The sequence below is a fragment of the Aulostomus chinensis genome, chromosome 20, assembly GCF_037954235.1.
Source record: "Aulostomus chinensis isolate RoL2024-O1b breed Wild chromosome 20, RoL_Achi_v1.0, whole genome shotgun sequence".
In the NCBI taxonomy this organism is placed as follows: Eukaryota; Metazoa; Chordata; class Actinopteri; order Syngnathiformes; family Aulostomidae; genus Aulostomus; species Aulostomus chinensis.
In genome coordinates, this window is record NC_141339.1 from 6,194,211 (window position 1) to 6,215,142 (window position 20,932).

At 40.2% G+C, this 20,932-nt stretch overlaps 1 protein-coding gene across 1 annotated transcript in view; it reads left to right on the forward strand.

Annotated features, from left to right (window-relative positions):
* Nucleotides 1-20,932, forward strand: part of ube2j1 (ubiquitin-conjugating enzyme E2, J1) — a 70,136-nt gene that overhangs the window by 24,489 nt on the left and 24,715 nt on the right. Inside the window, exons 2-4 of the mRNA XM_086189833.1 lie at nucleotides 7,253-7,326; nucleotides 7,810-7,941; nucleotides 17,664-17,748. Coding sequence (XP_086045959.1) covers nucleotides 7,253-7,326; nucleotides 7,810-7,941; nucleotides 17,664-17,748 — 291 coding nt within the window. The remainder of the gene's footprint in view (nucleotides 1-7,252; nucleotides 7,327-7,809; nucleotides 7,942-17,663; nucleotides 17,749-20,932) is intronic.

Below are 20,932 nucleotides of genomic sequence, written 5' to 3' on the forward strand. Positions count from 1 at the left end.
TGCCTGGTCAGGTGTTACAAACTGTTTGTCAATTTTAATATCACTGCCACTGAATACTCGACAGAAGATATCCGTAAACAACAGACTTTCCGGATGTACATTGAATCATGTTGATTATATGTTTAATTATTTGCTAATGTATGTTAATTTGAGTTAATAGCTTATTTGATAAAATCCTTTTGAACCTCATACCCGTTCTGCTTAGTCTGTTATGGTTATTGATATTAAGCTGTTCAGTCAAAACCCAAATTGTTTTTTGTGACATCCTTTGTGAGCACGTTTTTGAAAGGATGAGCCAGTATGTCAGACAGTATGGTTTTTTTTTGGCGGGGGAGGTGGTGATGGACATTTTGTTGATACCTATTGGTAAAAATGATGTAATTCACTTAGTGGCCAATATTTATATGTTGTGATTGAAAATATTTTTTAAAAAGTTTTTTTGTTTTTTTTTTGTTAACATGAAACAAAAGGGTGAGTAATGGTGACAAAAACGTCAAGTTAAAAAAACATTTTGTAAACCAAAAGAAAAAATTGCAGGTATCTATTGTCCATCCATCCATTTTCTACCGCTATCCTGTTAAGGGTCACTGGGGGGGCTGGAGCCTATCCCAGCAGCCTTCAGGCGTGAGGCGGGGTTCACCCTGGACGGGTTGCTAGTCCATCGGAGGGCCAACACATATAGACAGACAACCATTCACATTCACAGCCACACCCACAGTCAATTTAGAGTATCCGATTAACCTAGTCCTCTCTTGCATGTCTTTGGACTGTGGGAGGAAGGAGTACCTGGAGAGAACCTACGCAGGCACAGGGAGAACATGCAGACTTGAATCAGGAACCTTTTTGCAATGAGGCGACAGTGCTAACCACTGCACCACTGTGCCGCCCTAGTATCTATTATACTATTTGCAAAAATACTTTAAACATCTGTATCAGTACCAGGCAAGAACATCAGTGCGGTGTGCCTTTTTTGCACTGAATGACTGGTTTAAAAAATGAGGCTGTGCTGATCACAGCTGGCTCAGTCTTTGTACATTTGAAATATTATGTGTCTTCCTGTGACTGATGGAGCTCACAGTGTGGAGCAGTGCAGCCACATGTTCATCTGTTCACAGATCACAGCACAGTTAAGCTGTTTTATTTAATTTGCTGGCATTTCTGTGCTGCAGCACCTTGACAAACAACCCAGGTTCAGTGGTTCAGTCCCACTAACATCAGATGCAAAGCATCCCCAAGCTGGGGAAAATGTAGCTCAGCTCATATTGCTTCTGTTTTAGACTTTTTTGGTGAAATAGACATCTGTGTCGGTTGGCAAATGTAGATAGAGCTTGCATTTCAGTAGCAGGCTCCACTGCTTGCTCCTTTCCTGTTGCTTGGAAACATGGAAGACATATCCACATCTTATTACCCTGAAATACAGCTGTCTGTTGACTGTGTATTTGGATTTGTGGATGCTGTTGAGTTTGAACCTTTTCTTACACATGCAGCATTTTAGCAACATTTCAGAATCAATAATCCTTGTTTACACAGCTGAAAACATCACATGACCATATGCCTATACTGGGTATATATTAGTGTTATTAGGAATCAGAATCTCTACTCTGAAGGACGAAGAGCAATGGTGAAAAGGGATTTCTTGGATTGGCAACAAGGTGGAACCATCAGTAAAAGTAGCACAAGAATGAGACGGTCAAATTCGCACACAACATACTATTTGCAGACAAAATCCATAGACATGACATGAGGCAACAAAATAACAAAAGAAGGGCCCGTCTGATTAATCGGCCGGCAAATTTCATCGGCTGATTATAGCCATTTGGGTATAATCGGTAATTGGCCCAAAGTTGGCCGATTGACACCGATTTTAATACATAATTTTCAGTAATAAAATACTGTTAATATGGCGTTTTTCTTAGTAATGATGTCCTTGTGTATCCAGTAGAGGGCGCTCCGACTCCTCTCGAGTCACATTTCACAGCAACCCTACAGAGTGAGAATGAAGTAGTGAAAGGTACTGAAAGTCCAGAAATGCATACTAGACAACCGAGCAGTTTGCCTTGATGGTAAGTTTATAGTTTGTGAAGTAAAAAAATAAATTAACAAGTTTCCCTCGACATACCTCGTTGTGTCTGTCACGCTTCACTGATATCAGTCGAGCGTGACATGACGTGTTAGTAAGTTAAAGAAAGTTAGGATAATCTAGTTTAAATATTACCTTGCTAAACTATTTAATCGTGTCAGTCACGGAACAATGAATGATTGAACGGTAACGTTACAGTAACTAAAGTAATATTACACTCCCTCAGGCAGCTGCATGCTACCAGACTAGATAAGACAGGGGCAAATTAGGATAACACTTCGTCACCGTGCAAAAACCGTTGAGGGCTGCACACATTTTCAGCAGCGCACGGAATGTGTTTTTTAACTTGTGGCATCGAGGAGGAAAAAGCGTTTCCAGTCAGAGTTCTAACATCATGGATAGATAATGCGAACGCACGGTGAAAGAACATCCGAGATCCCCATTTCAATTCATGTTTAACCAAAGACTTTTATGACGCTGTTCAAATTGCCTCTTACCCATTGATATACACTTCCTGACCTCTTAATTAGACACTGTGCAATGTTATGTACACCAATAACAGCCCTACCATGAATTCTGCTTCGATAAATGTATTACTTTGAAAATGTTGACACTGTGAGAGAGACTTCTTAATGCTTACTGGGATGATATTGGGTGTTGCCTTACAATTTAAATGTTTGTAACAAGTGTTTGGAACTATATTTAAGCCATCAAAACCAGGCAAGGCAAGGCAAGGCAATTTTATTTGTAGAGCCCGTTTTCACAAACAGTTTGTCTCAAAGGGCTTCACATGGCATCATAACAACATCCTCTGTCCTTCGACCCTCACATCGACTGAGGAAAAACTCCATAGAAAACCCTTTTAACAGGGAAAAATCTGAGAAACCTCAGGGTGAGCAACAGAGGAGGGATCCCTCACCCAGGACGGACAGACGTGCAGTAGATGTTGTTACAGACAAGAAAACAGTTTACAATGCAGAATGTGGGAAACATGGAAATGTTAATAACAGCTGAAGAAGGAAGCTTCTGGTAGGGGAGGCAGGGAGAGCAAGCCAGCTTGATGGGGGACTGGATGGCAGACTGGTTCATGGAAGGGGAGCGCAGGCCGGTGTAACAGTAGGGAATAAGGGGGGGGGGGGGGGGCGATGCAGGCGGCGGTTATCCGGCATTTTATCTTTTTTTATGTGAAAAATGGAATATATATTTATTTATATATATATATATATATATATATATATATACATATACACTATATATACATACTATCTATATCTATATCTATATCTATCTATCTATATCTATATATCTATATCTATATCTATCTATATATCTATATCTATATCTATATATATATCAGAATTTTTTATTCCCTAATTTTGAAATCGGCACTGGCCCCCAAAAAATTCATTTTGGTTGGGCCCTACACAAAAGGCATACATTGTGGTAAAAGATGATGACAACATGTTTTTTTCACTATATACCTGCCGTTTTGATTAAATCTGGACCCAAGAAGATGAATATCGTCTCACAGATTGATTGAATGATTACTGAATCATCTTACTCGCAATTAGATTTTTTCCCCCCAATTCGTTTCGCCCTGTTAGATGCACTTTAGAACAGCAGCACAATGCCTGCTAGCTGAGAAAACAGGGAAGGAAACATTATGATTGATAAGACCCAATCAGGGGGCCAACTTTGGTGCGCACCTCATTGCTTTCTGAAATTTCAGTTTCTGCTTGTCTGAAATGAGATCAGCAGGGTTTTTGAAGGTTGCTGTTTTTAGCCTGTAGCATAGATGCCAAGCTTAAATGCACCGCTGTTCAGTTGGCAAAAGATATTTTTTGAAATTATGTATTTTGCACCCAATGTGGAATTACTGTCTTTGCTTCATATCTTTAGTAGTGTCTGTCTTAGGCAGAATCAGATGGAATGCGTGCCTTGAAAGTCGTGCGGTGTCAGAATGTCCCTCTGATTCCATGCTGCACTCCACTCACAGCCTATACATCCTAGCTTTACCTTCATCTCAGTTTTTGACCTCACTTGTAATCCCTACTTGTGCCCCTCATCTTCTTCTCCTGTGTCAATTTCACAGTTTCCATGTCCAGCTCTAGACTTGGAGTCAATTGGATTCAAGACCCATTTTCTGTCTTTGTATACCTCTTAGTTCCGCTTTCTTTTTCACAATTAATTTCCAATTTTCAACCCTATTCTTTTCCTCCTGCTGTGGGCTGGAAGCTGATAGCTTTAGCTCCAGTAGCAGTCCTTACACAGTAGGTGCAAAAGCAAGAAAATTAACCTTGATGTCCGTTAACTCAAATGCTCTTTTGAACTTGTGATGAGCACTTTTTATCATCGGGCTGAAGGCTTCTAACACACCAAGCCCATGCAAAACACGTCACATTATCACAGTGATGGCCATTACAATCAGTATTCATTATAAATTGTAGCAGCCGCTATGACTATGTCAGTTGTGTGTGACACGAATTTCTCAGCACAAGAGTGATTTTTTTTTTTTTGCGGCCCGTCTATCTTTATTGTCACATCGTTTGACGACAGGGCCTTCTGGGCATTAAAAATGACTAAAAATCCATAGAAATGGCTTCCTTGGTGCTGTGGGGTTACCTCAACAAGCAGAGCCAGTTTGGCTGGGGCTGTTTCTGACAAAATGTGTCACACATCTCCAGTGTGCTTCAGAAGACATTAGCACCTGCTGTTGTGACTTATGATCTTGTGTGAAAAAGATGGGATATTCAGTTAAAGGTGTTGTTTTATATGTGGCCTCTGTGGGGATGTGCCGCCTGTACTCTGAGTGGGATGTCTGCAGATAAGCTGTCAGCATCACATCAAGGAGTGTCATTTTGTCCTTTGCTGCCAGGGCAATGAATAAATGCCCCCATGATCAGCATCACCACTAACATCGTGAAATGTCCTTCCTAGAATGATGCATTTGGTTGTATTCAGATAAATGCATCCATGTGTTGAGATACAAGGGTTTAAGTCAGAAGACTTTACTCTGGTGCCTCATTCTGAGGGTCACTCTCAACTACACAAGTACAACATGGTTTACTTTCTTCCCTGTTTGAGCCTCCTGATTTATAAAGCTCAGTTACCAAAAATATAATTTTGGCATTTTACATTTCAGAGAATTACAATTTCATGTGATCTTGATGTATTTCTACCAGGAAAAAAAAGAAAACATTTCGTATCAGTGCTGACAACACAGCCTGCATTCAAATAATGACATTTTCACCACTGCAGTTAAGGCCTGCCAGTGGGTATCGCACTAATTTTAATACGTATGACTATATTTGACTACTCCTTCATCAGTTGAGCACAGATATACAGCAAAAGGAATGAGGTGCGCAAAGCCGAGCATTCCTCCTGCATCCGGCACCCCTTTGTTGTGCATATTATACATCATCACAGTGTCTCATGATAATGGATAGGACTGGGCAGTATGACCTGAAATTCATATACTGGTAAAAATTGAATCCCCTCATGGTAATGGTGTATATCGGGGTATAAATTTCCATTCCATCCATCCATCCATCCATCCATTTTCTACTGCCTAGCCTGTTAAGGGTAAATTTAAGTGTAAAAATGATAAAAAGCAAGGATATAATTTAATGAGAATGTCTCAGGACATTTTTCCGTTCATCCTTCCTTCAATTATATGAAGTTTGCCTGTGCCCTATGCTGAAAAACAGCCCAACACCATGATTTTCCAAATCTACTGTCGTTACATTCAGAAGTTTAGAAATCCTTCTGTAACGAATGCCATCTGTGTGTTTTACAGCAGTAAGGTTGCGAAGGTCTTGAGAAAGCGCTTTGCTTTTAACCATCATGAGATGTATATTTAGTGATACCTTGGCAATGAGACACTTTTTAAAGGCCATCATTTGGAACTGAACTAGCTGATATTAAATTGCGCTGACAAGGGACAGGATTGCTTTTTAATTACTGATAGATTTCAGCTGGTATCTTGGTTTTCTGTGCCTTTTCGCACCTCCATTTCTTCATGCATTGAATACTTTTTCTCTGTGTCAATCCATTTTTTTAACACACAATTTCTGGTTTGGACCAAGCCAGCTGGTTGGGGTCTCTTTCTGTGGGGTTTGCATGTTCTCCATGAGCTTCTTTGGGTTTCCTCCTCAGGCTCCCTTTACTTCCCACCAACCAAAAACATGCAGCTTATGTTGATTAATGAGTAAATTGCAGTTGTTGAGATCCGTCTGTCTCTGTGAAGATGAATAGAAAAACTCAAACATTCACTGCATTATAGTCCTTTAATGGGAGCTTCCTGGTGGGTGTGTGGATCTTTATCTCTCTTCGCTGTCTCTGTCAACTGTGATTGACAGGCAGCCTGTCCAGAGTGTACATTGTTTTTCACCCAATCTGTCACATGAGATTTGCCTCTCCTTTCAAGCCACAGGGCAGCTGCACATACAGCATGATAATTGACACACTCTTTTTATTTGCATTTGTGAGCTCATAGAAATAAAACTGATTGTGTGAAATTTCATCACTTTATCATTTCATTTGACTGTTGAATAAAAAAAATAATTGTCAAATTCAGCTAAAAAAATTGTTATTGCATTGTGAACTCCAGTGAATACCTTATGCTTTTACTTTTAAATGCAATAATCTATTGCTATGATAAAACAGTACAGTTCAATTAGAAGGTCAGTAGTACATTTCTTGTTACTTTGCCAATGCATCCATATTGGCACCATGTCTGCTATAAGATTATTGCCTTGATAGGTTGACCTGGGCAGTTTCTCAGTCTAGCTGATGTTAATCTTTGGATGGCACATTTGATGGCATTGTTCTCGCAGCTTTTGTGCTCTTCAGTGTACATGACTATGACAGTCTATTTTGCCCAAACTTTGTGCACTTTCACTACATTGATCCTTGCCTCTATGTGTGCTCTATTGTTTGTCTTGCCGTGTTAATATCCTGTTACTGTATTTCTGCTGGTTTAGCTGCTCCATTGGGCAATACCATTTGGTTTGAACTTAAGCATTTGACACACAAGTCAAGGTGATAGACACTTCATGATAACTACAGCTCAGATCCACAATGTTTGCAGTGGTTCTTCAGCTATCTTCCCACAAAAATACTGACTATAATAGTAATACATACTATGTATGTTTGTCTTTGTGTTTTGACTAGCCGTAAAGAGGCTAATGAAAGAGGCGGCTGAACTGAGGGATCCCACAGAGCATTACCACGCTCAGCCACTGGAGGTAAGTTTACCTTCAAGACACATCAGCACTGCAGCACCTGTGTAGTTCTCGTGTTTCTATATTCTTTCTGTCAATTCAGGCCCACCACTAGAGCAAACTGAAGAAATAAAACATGTGTCTGGAGGGAAACCCGTATTTCATACTGCTGGAGAGAATCATTTGAGGCCTTCTGATAAGATATTTTCATTATATTTAAGTTTGAATTTATATTTTGCCCCGCATTAATTTTTTTTGTTTTTTTTGGTAGAATAATAAATTATGAACCATAATTATCCATTAGATTCTACAGATTCATTGTACAAATTGATGAAGTGACATTTTCATAGGAAGAGAATCTTTTTTTCCTACAACAGTTGTATTGGATACTGCAGCATCAGAATAATTTCACACTACCAGCACAACAACTACGATAGACATCGAGTTGGATATCTCCTGACTAATACATCGGGAGTATTCACTTAAATGTGACGTTTTTCCTTGCAGGATAATCTCTTTGAATGGCACTTCTCTGTTCGTGGGCCCCCAGATTCTGATTTTGATGGAGGGGTTTACCATGGCAGGATCGTACTTCCCCCAGAGTACCCCATGAAGCCCCCCAGCATCATTCTGCTCACAGTAAGACACACATATTGATGACACTTATCAATCACATCCTATTAATCTCCAACTGAAGTAGAGCAGGAAGATGTCAAACCAAATGATCCAAGACTGGAATGACCGCATGTCATTTAACCCTCAGCCACTTATGATCACGTCATGCTTAGTGGTTGTCAGAACAAAGGTACAGTAGTACTGTCACCATAATGCAGAGGGGCTTTGCACTGGTGGTTTTGTCAGAACATTTTTTTATTGTCAGACTGCTGTATGAAAACTGCAAGAAGACGGCTTAATAAAAGTCAGTGTATTTGTACTTCAGACAGACACTTGTTTATTGTGTCCAACAATCTTTCCTTGTATCTATTTCAGCTTGGATTCATTGAAGGCCAGCTCATTTCTGAATCAACTATTGAATAAGACTAGTGGAAACTTAGTATATGGATTGGGACATAGCCAGAGAGCCAAAAGGTGGATAAATTGTTGCACAGATAAGTTTATAGATGGTTCCATTATGGTTTGTCCCGAATATTATGTGTTTTCAGTTGTCTTCAGTGGTTCAGTAATATTAGTCTCTGAAGAGTACTGAAGTAGCAGAACGCATAACACAGTTAAATTAGAAATGTTTGAAATAAAACTAAAAGAACAAAATTTTTTCTTATATTTTCAGGTGTTTGTGTATTTAAGGTGTATTATTAGCTTCTTAGAATGTTTCTCCGAGAGTGATAAGGCTTTAAATAAACCCAGTTGCCTTGGGTATTGTAGGAAGATGATAGATTAGAAACATATCACTGGCTACCAAAATATCAGTTCATCATGATTTAGTTATTACAATATTAATGGAAAACAACTGTAGGATACAACTAGTGAGTATGGCCTAAAAAACTAAAGGCACTACCTCTTCAAAGCACTACATCCATATACACTTCAATAAGAGCAGGTCTTGAGCAGGGGCCTCATTTATAAAGCTTGCTTATGCACAAAACCGGGCTTGGAAGTGCGTACGCAACTTCTTACGCAAGAGTTGGGATTTATAAAAAAAAGACTAGCGTAGGAATGTGCGCAACTTTAAGCAAACTACAGACCTTGCTTACGCACATTTTGGAGACAATTGTGACAAGGTGAGAACAATTGGTTAATGGAAAGAGCGCATATAAATATGTGCAAAAATAATACTTTTTCTGCTCAGTCAAGAGTCACAAAGGGGTGCCGGCAACATCACAGAAAATGAACCTTGCAAGCATGATGAAGAAGTGCTACACTTTTCATTCGTTAAAACACATGGCAGCTATTTTAATGAATGAAAAGTGTAGCACTTCTTCATCATGCTTGCACATGGCAGCTATTGGGTGCCGTTAGATTTAAGATTTAGATGTAGCTTTATTTAGGATTTATATTCACAACATTCAATTTGAAATTTAACCAATAGTTTTCATTTTGAATATTTCGATTTAGCAGATTCCGATTTTTTACAGCCTAGTTTACAAATGTAGACTACATGTGCAAGAGAACAAATTCCACATGCATTTATCCGATTTTGTTTAAAGATAAATGTGACTAGATCCTTTTTTGTTTGTGTTTTTACAATGTTCATTTACAAACTTTCACCACATAAGTAGTGGTGGATAAGGGAGCCATTTGTTAAAACACTAGTGTCACACATACACGTTTCATGTGTTTTCTGATCCCCACCTGTAGCTGCCACGCTCCGGTGGTGCAAAGCCACTTTTTTCTTTGCCTCCACCTTCACATCGGACCACTTCTTTTTTATTTCAGCGACACTGCGCTCCGTGCCAGCCGCGCTCCGTGCCAGCCGCGCTTACCGCAGTGGCCAAGGCGTGCCATTCAGTGGCTTTTGTTTGTTGGTAATTCCACTTGAATAAAGTTTCCCGTCTCGCCGCCACCTCATCAACAAGCACCTCCATCTGTCTCGAAAATTTCCTCTTTCGTCTGATTGATGCCATGATTGAGCGTGAAATGCCGTGGATCCATCATGCCTATTTATATGCAAAGCACATTCATGAGGTAATTTGCATGACCATACATGGTGAATTGTGGGTGTTGAGAGGGAGGGACATGAATCAAACCCTGCTCTGCAACTTTCTGGCTGGACTGTGATTTATAAAGGGAAAGTGCATGCAGGTGTGTGTACGCACGGTTTTATTAAACAGATTTTTTTTTTTTGCGTAGGCACTTTTCAGCTTTTCGGCATACGTAAACTTTTAGTATGGATCGTACACAAGGTTTTATAAATGAGGCCCCAGGTCATTGTTGTAATAACAGGGTTAACAACACTGCCACCTCATCAACAAGCACCTCCATCTCGTCTCTGAAAAGTTCCTCTTGATGAGGTGGCGGCGAGACGCCGAATAAGGTTTCCCGTCTTGCCACCATGAAGTGCCTTCATGAACCGTGTAGTATCTTCTTACCCATTCACATTTGGAAATGAAATTCTGGTGTTAGAGGATGCCTGCCCGGCCGGGATTGCTGTCCATCCCTCCAGGCTCTGCGCATCGCAGATGAACTGGAGCGCCAATCGCAGCTCCTCATAAATTTGCAGGAGGATGGCCCGTGGTAGCCGGAACCCGCTCATTGGCCACTCATCTGAATTGTGCCGCAGATCCTCCCGGTCCCTTAAATGTCGCTCCCATCTTATTGCACCGTTTGCCACGTCCTCCAACAGCGCAAGTGCTGCCATTGTTGAAAGGTGCACATTCAGCACAATCATGAAGGCTCTTTTATAGCTGCTTAAGTAATGCCAACAGGTGTTTGTGTTTGTGTTTTTGGCTTTTTTGTTCCCGATGTATGTGCAGTTGTCAAATAATGTCAGTTACCAAACACCGCCACAGGGTGTCGCCAACGGACCAAAGTGCAGTTATCGCAAGAATCGGCTTTCTACCAACTTCTCCGGCACCTCCGGAGTTGGCGTGAAACAGCGCAAGAATCGACGAACTTTTTGCGTTGATTCATCTGAACGTGAGCACCGATCCTTGCGTACGAAAGTTTCTCTTGTGTAAATCACGTTGATACATGAGGCCCCTGGGCTGATACTGAAGGTAGGTCAGTCCACAACTTAATCTCTGAAGAATTAAAGCTGGATGCTGGAGCCATGCAGATTGAAAGAGCTCACTGCAGTGAAAAGCCAGATCACAGAGCTGACAAGATGTATCCCATTGTGGTTAAATTCTTAAACTTCAAGGACAGAGGTTTAATCTGAGAGGAGAAAGGAATTAAAGAAGTCTGCCCAGGGGGTTTACATCAATGAGGATTTTTCTGAGGCTGTACGGGAGAAACAAAGGGATCTTTTGCCTAAACTTGAGGGGGCAAGGGCTAGGAAGGACATAGCCTACATAAGATTTGATGGCCTTGTGACCCACCGATGGAGCAAGGGGCTGTGTTGCCCCAGCACTTGTCCTCCACCCTGCCCTGAATGAAGAGAAGTAGTAGTTTGGATTCAGAGATGAGGACCTTCTGTTTTAATATGATTTTTATTAAGGCCTGAGCCTGAAGGTACTTCAGGCGAAGACTCTATTATGTTTGCTTGGCAGAGCAACACATTAGCAGCACTAAAAACACACGCAAAACAGTGTCCCAGCCCCCCAAACCCATGAGGCATCTGGGCCAGACGGCCTCGGAGCCGGTTTTCACATACACACCCATTCAAAACCTGGTACTAGACTGTTCTTGCTGTCAATGAGCGCACGCAATATGTGCATAACGCGCATAATCTAATTTCACCCCCTGAACATTCATGGAATTCGCTGAAATTGGGCACAATTGTCCGGTCTGGCTAAACATTCACTAATCAAAAAGAAAAACACCACAGAAGTCTATAGCGCCACCTAGGGAGCCACACAACAACAAGATAATTTTTTATCATTTGGAGCGCTATAACTCCTCCCACGAATGTCCCACAAACATGGGACCAACACCGTTGGACTCGTCTCATCAAGATGAACAATTCATACACTCTGACCTCTCACCTATCTACAACAGAATGTCCACAAATTGGACAAAACTGTCCAAAAAAGGACTTTTTTTACTCCCCGAACAAAATCTATCTCCTCCTAGGCCGTTAATGGCATCACTTCCAAACTTTCACACATTACTCTCCCAACTGTGCTGATTACAAGTTGCTAAAGAATTTCATATGAATTGCTTGGTTTGGATTTTATAAGCCGTCAAAGTGGGGGAGACACGTTTCACGCTTACAATGGAAGTCTATGGGGAGACCGTGTCCTCTCAGGGTACATACTGTCAAACTAATGCTTCTCACGTCTACACCATACATCCCACAGCTTTTAAAAACCCACCACTGCATTCCTGACAAAAATCCCTAAAAAGATATGGTATTATGTGTCACTTTTGACCAACGTATGCTGACTTATTCAGCTTTTCCACACTACAATTCTGTTGATCCTCCTCTGCTCTCCACTCTAGCACAGATCAAAGACAGAGCAGTGGGGGAGGGGTTCTTAAAGGGCCAGCTCTCAGCTCTGCTCTCACTGTCTGATCAGACTCAGGCTTCTAACTCCTAAACTACAAGGCCCAGGGATTTCACCAAGACACCGTTGGATTCAGGCTGGTGTTTAGGACGCGGCCGCAGGCCCTAACAACGCTGCTTGTTTTTCTTATTTTTTTTAATGTCTATTAAACTACAAAAAAAAATTTGCTCATTTAAATGTCTGTAGTTTAAAGAACATGGTCCAAGAGTTATGTTCTATTTTACATGAAAATGACAGTCGTATTATGGTTGTGTCAGAAACTCACTTGGAAGAAGCCATAGAGGATACAGTTGTTTCAATCTGTGGTTATAATATATTTAGATTGGACAGAGACAGTTATGGGGGAGGTATAGCTTTTTACATACAACTTAACATTCCAGCTAAAATTAGGAAAAATCTAGGTATGAGTGGAGTCGTGGCCTTATGGTTCCAAGTTCATATCCCACACCTGAAACTATATTGACATGCTGTTGTAATAGGCCACCATGCTCTCTAATGCTGAATATCTGAATAACATGCAGCATGTTTGAGAATGTAACTTATAATGACAATGATATTTACATTTTGGGTGATATGAATATAGACTGGTTGTCAAGCAATTGCACATTGAAAGGAAAGTTGAGTGATGCTGCTACATTGTGCTACTTATCTCAAGTCATAAGTTTAGTCACAAGAATCAATGTCATTAGGGACAGAAAGGTCCCGTCAACATGCATCAATCACTTTTTTACAAATTGTTTTGAAAAATGTTCTAAAGCTGTGTCGGTACCTGTTGGCTTCAGTGACGACAACATTATTGCTCTGACTGTGAAAACAAAGGTTCGTAAAGCAGGTGCTACAGGAATTCATCGAACTCGAACATCGAATTCATAAAACATTTTTGGAAAATAATTTTACTTCTGATGTAGAAAATGTTGAGTAGGATACTGTACTTGAGAAGATACAAGTAAATGCTGCACCAGACTCCTTTATGAATTTATTTTCTGGGGTGTGTGATAAACATGGTCCAATTAAGAAGCTCACTGTTTGATCGCTTAAGGCACCCTGGTTGCTTAACGAATTGAGAAACAGGATGAGAAAAAGGGACCTACAGAAAAAAATTCTACCATCATGCCAGGTAATGTAGCAGATTGGCAAGCCTACTGCTCACTGAGAAATAAAATTACTAAATCAAATGGACTAAAGAAACTTTTTTTAAACCACCATTCTAAATTTAAGGAATGGTATGGGGACAGTAGAAAACTTTGGAGAATACTGAATGATGCTATGGGCAGAAGTAAAATGGCCAAAGCACCTTCATTTATCAATCTGAATAGAGAATTCATTACCAAATCATCTGACATCGCTAACTACTTTCATAATTATTTTCTCTTTAAAGTGAAACACAAAAAGGAATTAAATGTTGCCTGTGAGTGGTGGGCTGTCGAAAGCTATAATTAAAAGTCATATCATCTGTGATAAAGATTGTGTGTTTGAATTCAAGCCTATCAATAATGATTTAATTGTAAAGCTACTTCACACAATTAGGTGTGATAAACCTTGTGGGTTTGATAATATTGATGGCAGACTGCTACATTTATCAGCTAAATCAATCGCTAAGCCTGTAGGCCATATTTTTAATTTATATTTTAAGGAATATGCTTATCCTGGTTTATGGAAAATGACAAAGGGTATGCCTCTGTCAAAAAATAGTAGGGAGCCATTTATAGTTCCAAACAATAGACCTATCAGCATTTTACCTGTCTTGAGTAAGCTTCTGGTGGGAATTATGTTTAAACAGATCCAGCATTATCATGCAGAAAACAATATTAACTTTGATCTACAGCATGCATACAAAGCAGGTTATTCTACAAGCACTGCACTGGCATGTCTTACTTATGAGTGGCTAAAACAGATTGACAAGAAGTCAGTTGTTGATCTGGTGCTTTTACTTTCAGCGGTGCTTTTGACATTGTAGATCATAAGCTACTGTTCATGAAACTATCGGCTTATGGATTCAAAGAATCTGCTATTGATTTATTGAAGGGCTGTTGAGTGAACAGGCAACAATGTGTGATGTTTAATGACTCCCTTTTAAAGGCTGAGACATTTCAGTGGGGAATTCCTCAGGGAAGGTCCCTTGGTCCGCATCTCTATTTTTGTAAATGATTTGCCATGTGTATTAAAAATGCAGGAATGGGGATTGATGCGGATGACATGATTATGTATGCATCATCAGAGAGCATTGAACATGTTAATGATGTGCTTCAACTAGAGCTAAACCTGGTTTCTGAATGGATAATAGAAAATAAGATGAATGATGATAAGTTGAATGTTTAAAAACTAAATGCATGGTAATTGGTTCTAAATATGTTCTCAAGAAAGATCAGAAATTAAGCCTCTCTTTACAAGATGTTACTATTGAGCAAGTTAAAGAAGTCAAATTGGTGGGTGTCACAATTGATGAACCACTGTCATGGTCCATTCAGATTAATGATACAGTGGTGAGAATGAGTAATGGCATATATGCAATTAGAAGGAGTGCTCATCAGTCAACTAATACAACAATTACACTCATCATACAATCTCTAGTTTTTTTCATCGAAGCATGATCTTGATAAACTTCAGCTTGCTCAGAACAGAGTGGCAAGGCTAGCACTTAGCTGCTATGTTGGGAGTAGTGTGGATGCTATGCATGCCAGGTTTTCATGGATGAGGGTGGATGAAAGACTGGCATGCAGCCTAGTTCTGTTCTTAAAAATGGGATTTTCTCACAGAAACCATTCAGTTTGTTTTTACAGTTATCACCTGCAAACGAGAGACACAGTCGGCACTTTCACACTGGCAACCGAGTCGCCCTTCTTCTTTGCAGCTCGGTCAGAGGTTTCAGACAGAGTGCGGCAAATTGGGGGGCAATTTTGGCCTGGCAATATTCCTCCTCCGAGGGTACACTTATTGCCCCCTCCACTGCTATGTGAATCCAAGCCATCATTGTGCCGTATCGTTGTGAGGTGGGCAGAGGTGTCGATGATGACGCAAACTCGTAAACATATCGCTTGACAGTTCTCCCGCATCAAACTCCTCCAGGAATGTCAACACCAACGATACTGGCAGCCAGAGCGGTGAACTGCTGTTTTGAAACTTACAGACTGTCACAGGGCTAAATATTCTTCCAACGCATCGTCACTTCAGTAAGAGTAGCAACTGGGGAGCCACTGAGATCAGGGAGCTGCTAACCATCAGTGGTGAGAGGACCGTGGATAACAACCTCACGGGACTGTGAAGGATGGCGTGTTGTATGAAAAGGTCGTGGAGGAGCTAAGTCGACGTGGCTATTGCCGGATGATGGAACATCACCAGCAAGTTGATAAGCTTATGAGAAAAGTACCACCAGGTCTGTGAACACAACAGTTGCGGCGGCAGAGGGAGGTTGGGCTATGAGGTTTTCCAGACTGTCACGGGGCTAAATGTTCTTCCGACTTTTAAGTTGTACGTCACTGTTCACCTGCAACCTCGTGCTACATGTCACGTGTTTACGCCCACACAAGTGGTGTTTTTTGGCAAGGGGAATATTACGTCTCCATTTCACACAGACAAAATGGCAAATTCCCATCTCTACCCGGCCATAAATTTGGCGCATTCTCTGTCTAAAAAGGGCTAGTTATAATACAAGACAGGGACTAAGTGGTTACTTTACTTTACCTCTGCCCAGAACCAATGCACTTTAGAAAATAGTTATATGCAGAGCCATTTGATATTGGGTTGTGCTCCCCCCACATTTGACTCCAATAAGGACTAAATTTTATATCAAAAAGAAACTGAAGGAAGCAATAATCAGGAAGGCAATTAAACTGGTTTAGGTTGTTATTTTTAGTTTTTGTTTTCAGTAAGGTTTTTTTTATGTTTTAATGTAAATTTTGTTCTGTAAGTGTGTTGTTTTTTTACCCTTTTACATTGATCATGCTGTACTGCATTTTATGATTTGTATTGTGATTTTTTATTTGGACCCCAGGAAGAATAGTCTATATTACGGTGTAGACTAATGGGGATCCTTAATACCACGAGGTTAGAACACAAATGCCAAAGCAGACCAAGGCAGATCACACTGCAGACCCACTAGTAAGACATACTACTTTGGCAGAAGGCATACAAGGCTTATCATCACCCTCAGGTAGTGGAAACAGGAAGAGGTCTGCCCCAGTGTTTTCCCCTTTCACCCTTCCACCCCTGCAACTCTGTGGCCCTTAATTAGCTCAAATTCCTCAAAACCTAAGAATAGATTACAAGAATTAGCTCTTAGTGGTTAAAAAAATGACACTAAACCGGTGGAGCTGACAAGACCTCTTCTATCCCGGCATCTGAGTTGGAGGCACCCTGCTATTAGTTCCTGACTGATCTATCAGTCGGCCAATTAAATCAGCCGATATGAGCCTATCACAGATATACTGGAATCGGCGTAATATATGCCGATAGGAAAACTTTTTTTTTTTCAGAACATAATGCAGAAAAGATGATTGGGGAAGGTGTCATCACAATTTGTCCAGCAGGGGGTGTTCCAACTCCATTATTTATAGAACAGCGCTGTTAGCAGCACATTTAGAAGAGTGCGTCATATTTGAACAGATGGAGCTGCAGAGTTTGATGGAGTCTTCAGGGTAACTTAAGTTGCTAACTAGTTTGTGAAATACATTGCTGGAAAGTTACTAAACAGTCAAGGGCCCCATCATATTCCCTTTACAGTATAACTATAGCCCTGTTCCTGACAACCGTCATGTCACTCTTGCTCATCACATTATTCAGTTATGTTAGCAAGGCACCCAGCCAGCATAGTTTGTCAGTATTATCAGTATTAACATAACAGACTTAATTGTGAGTGTCTATTCCCGTTCATTCTGCAGTTCATCAGAAGACAGTGCGATCGTTTGACTGTTGACGTCACGCTTCGTTATTTTATCCTCTTCCTCCTTCTGAAGCTTTTATTATGACAAAACAAGAGGCATGGCTACAATTATGAGCTCTCTTGCCCACCATCAGGAATTGTTGATGAAGTAGACACACAAACCATGACATTGCGGCGCTCTGTTAAAGTCATGATCAAAAATAATTAATCTGCATATATGAAAAACAAACACAAAACCATGTTGTTTCAGTATCAGGTTGTTGAAGTCAGAATTTTGGTATTGTGAATAAACTGCTTATGATCTCATCTTGAGAATGATTGATTCATTTATCCTCTATTCTTTATGACTCTCCCCCTAGCCAAATGGAAGATTTGAAGTTGGGAAGAAGATTTGTCTGAGCATCTCTGGCCACCATCCAGAGACTTGGCAGCCTTCATGGAGCAGTAAGTTGCCTCAGAAACAAGGCCCGGTTTTCCATGTCGCACATGTCACAAACACAAGTTCCTTCAGTGAGTCTCTGGAGGAAAAAAAAGGAAAATAAGTTTGTTATTGACAGTGACAAATTTCATTAGTCACAGAGAGGTCTCTAGTTTTTTTGAGTTTGTTTCGCTGTTCACCACATTTAAGTTTTTCAGTTGTTCACACTTAAATTGATGTGTTTGCAACCAGTTGTCATGAAGTAAACAGTGTTTAAATAGGGATTAAAGACTCATGACAGCGGTGTGATTGAGTTCTGCCCTCTAATTAGCACATTTTTTATCTTATGGGATCATTACCATTGCAAACATGTTTGTAGGATGCCTCAAAAGTTTGTGTATGGATTTTGATTGAATATGACAGATGTAAAGTAATGTAAGTTAAAGAAAACTTAACTTGATTACAATAATACGAATTAACAGGCATGCCTCTCATTTTGTCACCGCTACAGCAAGAAATTGGAAGCAGAGCCAAACACAGTCATTCGAGCTGGGTATTGGCTTTCTTCTTTAGTGTCATTACACCATTTACCACTGTTTGCAAGTCCTACTTCTGCACCCAATTATACAATTTTGTTGCGGTGATCCCAAAAGTGGGCTAATTATTTGCAGACTGGAGCCCTGGAAAGATACATTTGTTTACCTCTTGTCAAATATGTTTCTACCAAGAACTCAGCTCTGCTTGCAGTCGCTTCTTTTGCTAAGTGTTGCTTTCATGTTGCTTCTTGGCATGGGGCCTTAATCAGAGGGTCTCAGTGGAAGATGGTGGATCTTCCATAAAGCTGTTTTACCTTCTGCGTCCCTTTCATCACCACAAAAAGGCTTAAACCAACAACAGAATTAATTTTTTTACCATCACAGGCCATGTGGTGTGTAATGCTTTGAATATTGGACTTGGCTTGCTGGGCTCTCAAAGTGGTGCTTTAAATATTCCTCATACACTTAGGATTGACTGGCAAGAAGCCAGGCTGGATAATGCTACTTCTAGTTCTAAACCTCAGAGGATCCTGCCTCATTTCATATGTTACACCTACAAATTTAATCAATATTGGCTAAATGATTCAAACATTATAGAGCTGCACGGTGGTGCAGTAGTTAGCACTGCGGCCTCACAGCAAGAAGGTTCCGGGTTCGAGGCGGGGGATTTTCTGTGTGGAGTGTGCATGTTCTCCCCGTGCCTGCGTGGGTTCTCTCCGGGTACTCCGGCTTCCTCCCACCGTCCAAAGACATGCAATTTGGGGACTAGGCTGATTGGATTCTCTACATTGACCGTAGGTATGAATGTGAGTGTGAATGGTTGTTCGTCTCTGTATGTTGGCCCTGCGATGGACTGGCGACCTGTCCAGGGTGAACCCCGCCTCTCGCCCGTAGATGCTGGGATAGGCTCCAGGCCCCCCGCGACACTTACTAGTAAGGAATAAGCGGACGACGACGACGATTCAAACATTATGTCTTCCACTGCATAGAAGACACCTACACTCAGGTATTTTTCATATCAACTATGATTTTTAAATTTTTTTTTTTTTTTTACCTCAACTGATTTATTTAGTTCTTTCTGTAGTTACTAAATTTTGTCAGTGGAAGTAAAACCAGTTGACTTATATGTTTGAATACAAACTATTAAATACATGTAGGTGGATTCTTGTGTAGTAGGAGTTGTGTACTTACACAAAAATCCATCTATTTTCTTCACAACTTGGGAAGAGTCAGAGTAAGACTTGACAGGAGGTGAAAGTGCTATTTCAGATTTTTTGAGAAGGGTGTATGAGGTGGTCATCTATAGTATGGGTCTTGACTTCGACAGATGGGGGTAGCGTGACTTCTGTACAAAGAATCAGTGCAGCAACTCTGTCATTCAGCATTGCTTTGCTGTGGACAGTGTTCACAGCAGGGCATATATTATCCATTTAATAAACTCCTTCCTAAATAAATCAGTATCCATTTACATGGACTATGTACTGTATATCTGTGAAAAAAATGTGTTTTTTGCTGTCATTCAGCCCTCCACAGATTTCAGCAATCGCATTTCCTTGAATTCCTGTGCATGCCATTCACTCTGACTCACAGCAGCACTTTCCATTCAAACTGCTGATCTTACAAACAAAAGGATATCTGATAGTGAAAGTAAAAAGAGAAAATCTTACAAATATGACTTACAAATTAAAGATTTATATAAGAGGATTTTTATTTGGTGGATAAAATACACACTGAGCTTTAGAGCTGTCACTGCTCCTGGCATTTTTGCAGGGATGTTTCCCTGACCCATATCAAATATTAGAAAAACCCCTTTAACAGACTGATAAATTTGATAACTGCTGTTATGAAATTAAAATATGCTGCAACTTGCTTCTAACTGAAGATTTAACTCCTCATGGAAATCAGTAAGTTTCTGGTTTCTTATTTCAAATACCCAATTTATGTAGTGAGATTTTCACCTAAGGCCCCACTCTCCTTAATTTGCCAAGGTGTGTCGAATTCTGATTAGGGCTGCACGATTAATCAAATTTAATCTGTTATTTCGGATTCCCAAAATTAAATCCTAGCATTCAAAATGGTCACAGGAGTGATTTTGTCCGTTCATACCACCAGTGGCTGCAATCTCGGCCAATTCCTGTCTCCCAAAGATAATCAATGACTAAAGTGTTGAAAATCATTTTGCTGATTTGTGATCTGCATGCATAAACGCTTGAATATCTGGTAAAACCCAGTAGAATGATCCTGTGTTTGTGCACTTTAGTGTGCTGCAATTATGTTTATTAATTGATCATTTGCAAAATATCTGCACTTGTGTGACTTGATTGACACCTCTGCCTAGTGCACCAGCTACAATATATTGCAAAATAGTTGTGGGTCTGTGTAATGGCTTTATTTAGACTTAAAAGGACAATTACACACACTGCCTTAATAAAATCAGAATAGCCATTTCATCAGTGGCTTAGTTGTCTGATAAAAAAAAAAAAACAATAGACAAAAATATGCAAATAATGAATTCAATGGGAATTCAGCTGCATTAGAAGAACACATTATGAGCACATAATGTAGGATGTAAAGGGCTGATAAGATACTGCAAGGTATTAGCTAAAACACATTAAGGAAAGAGGAAATGATTATCCAATTTTGGGTTATTGAAGTCCCCTGAGATAATGAAGAA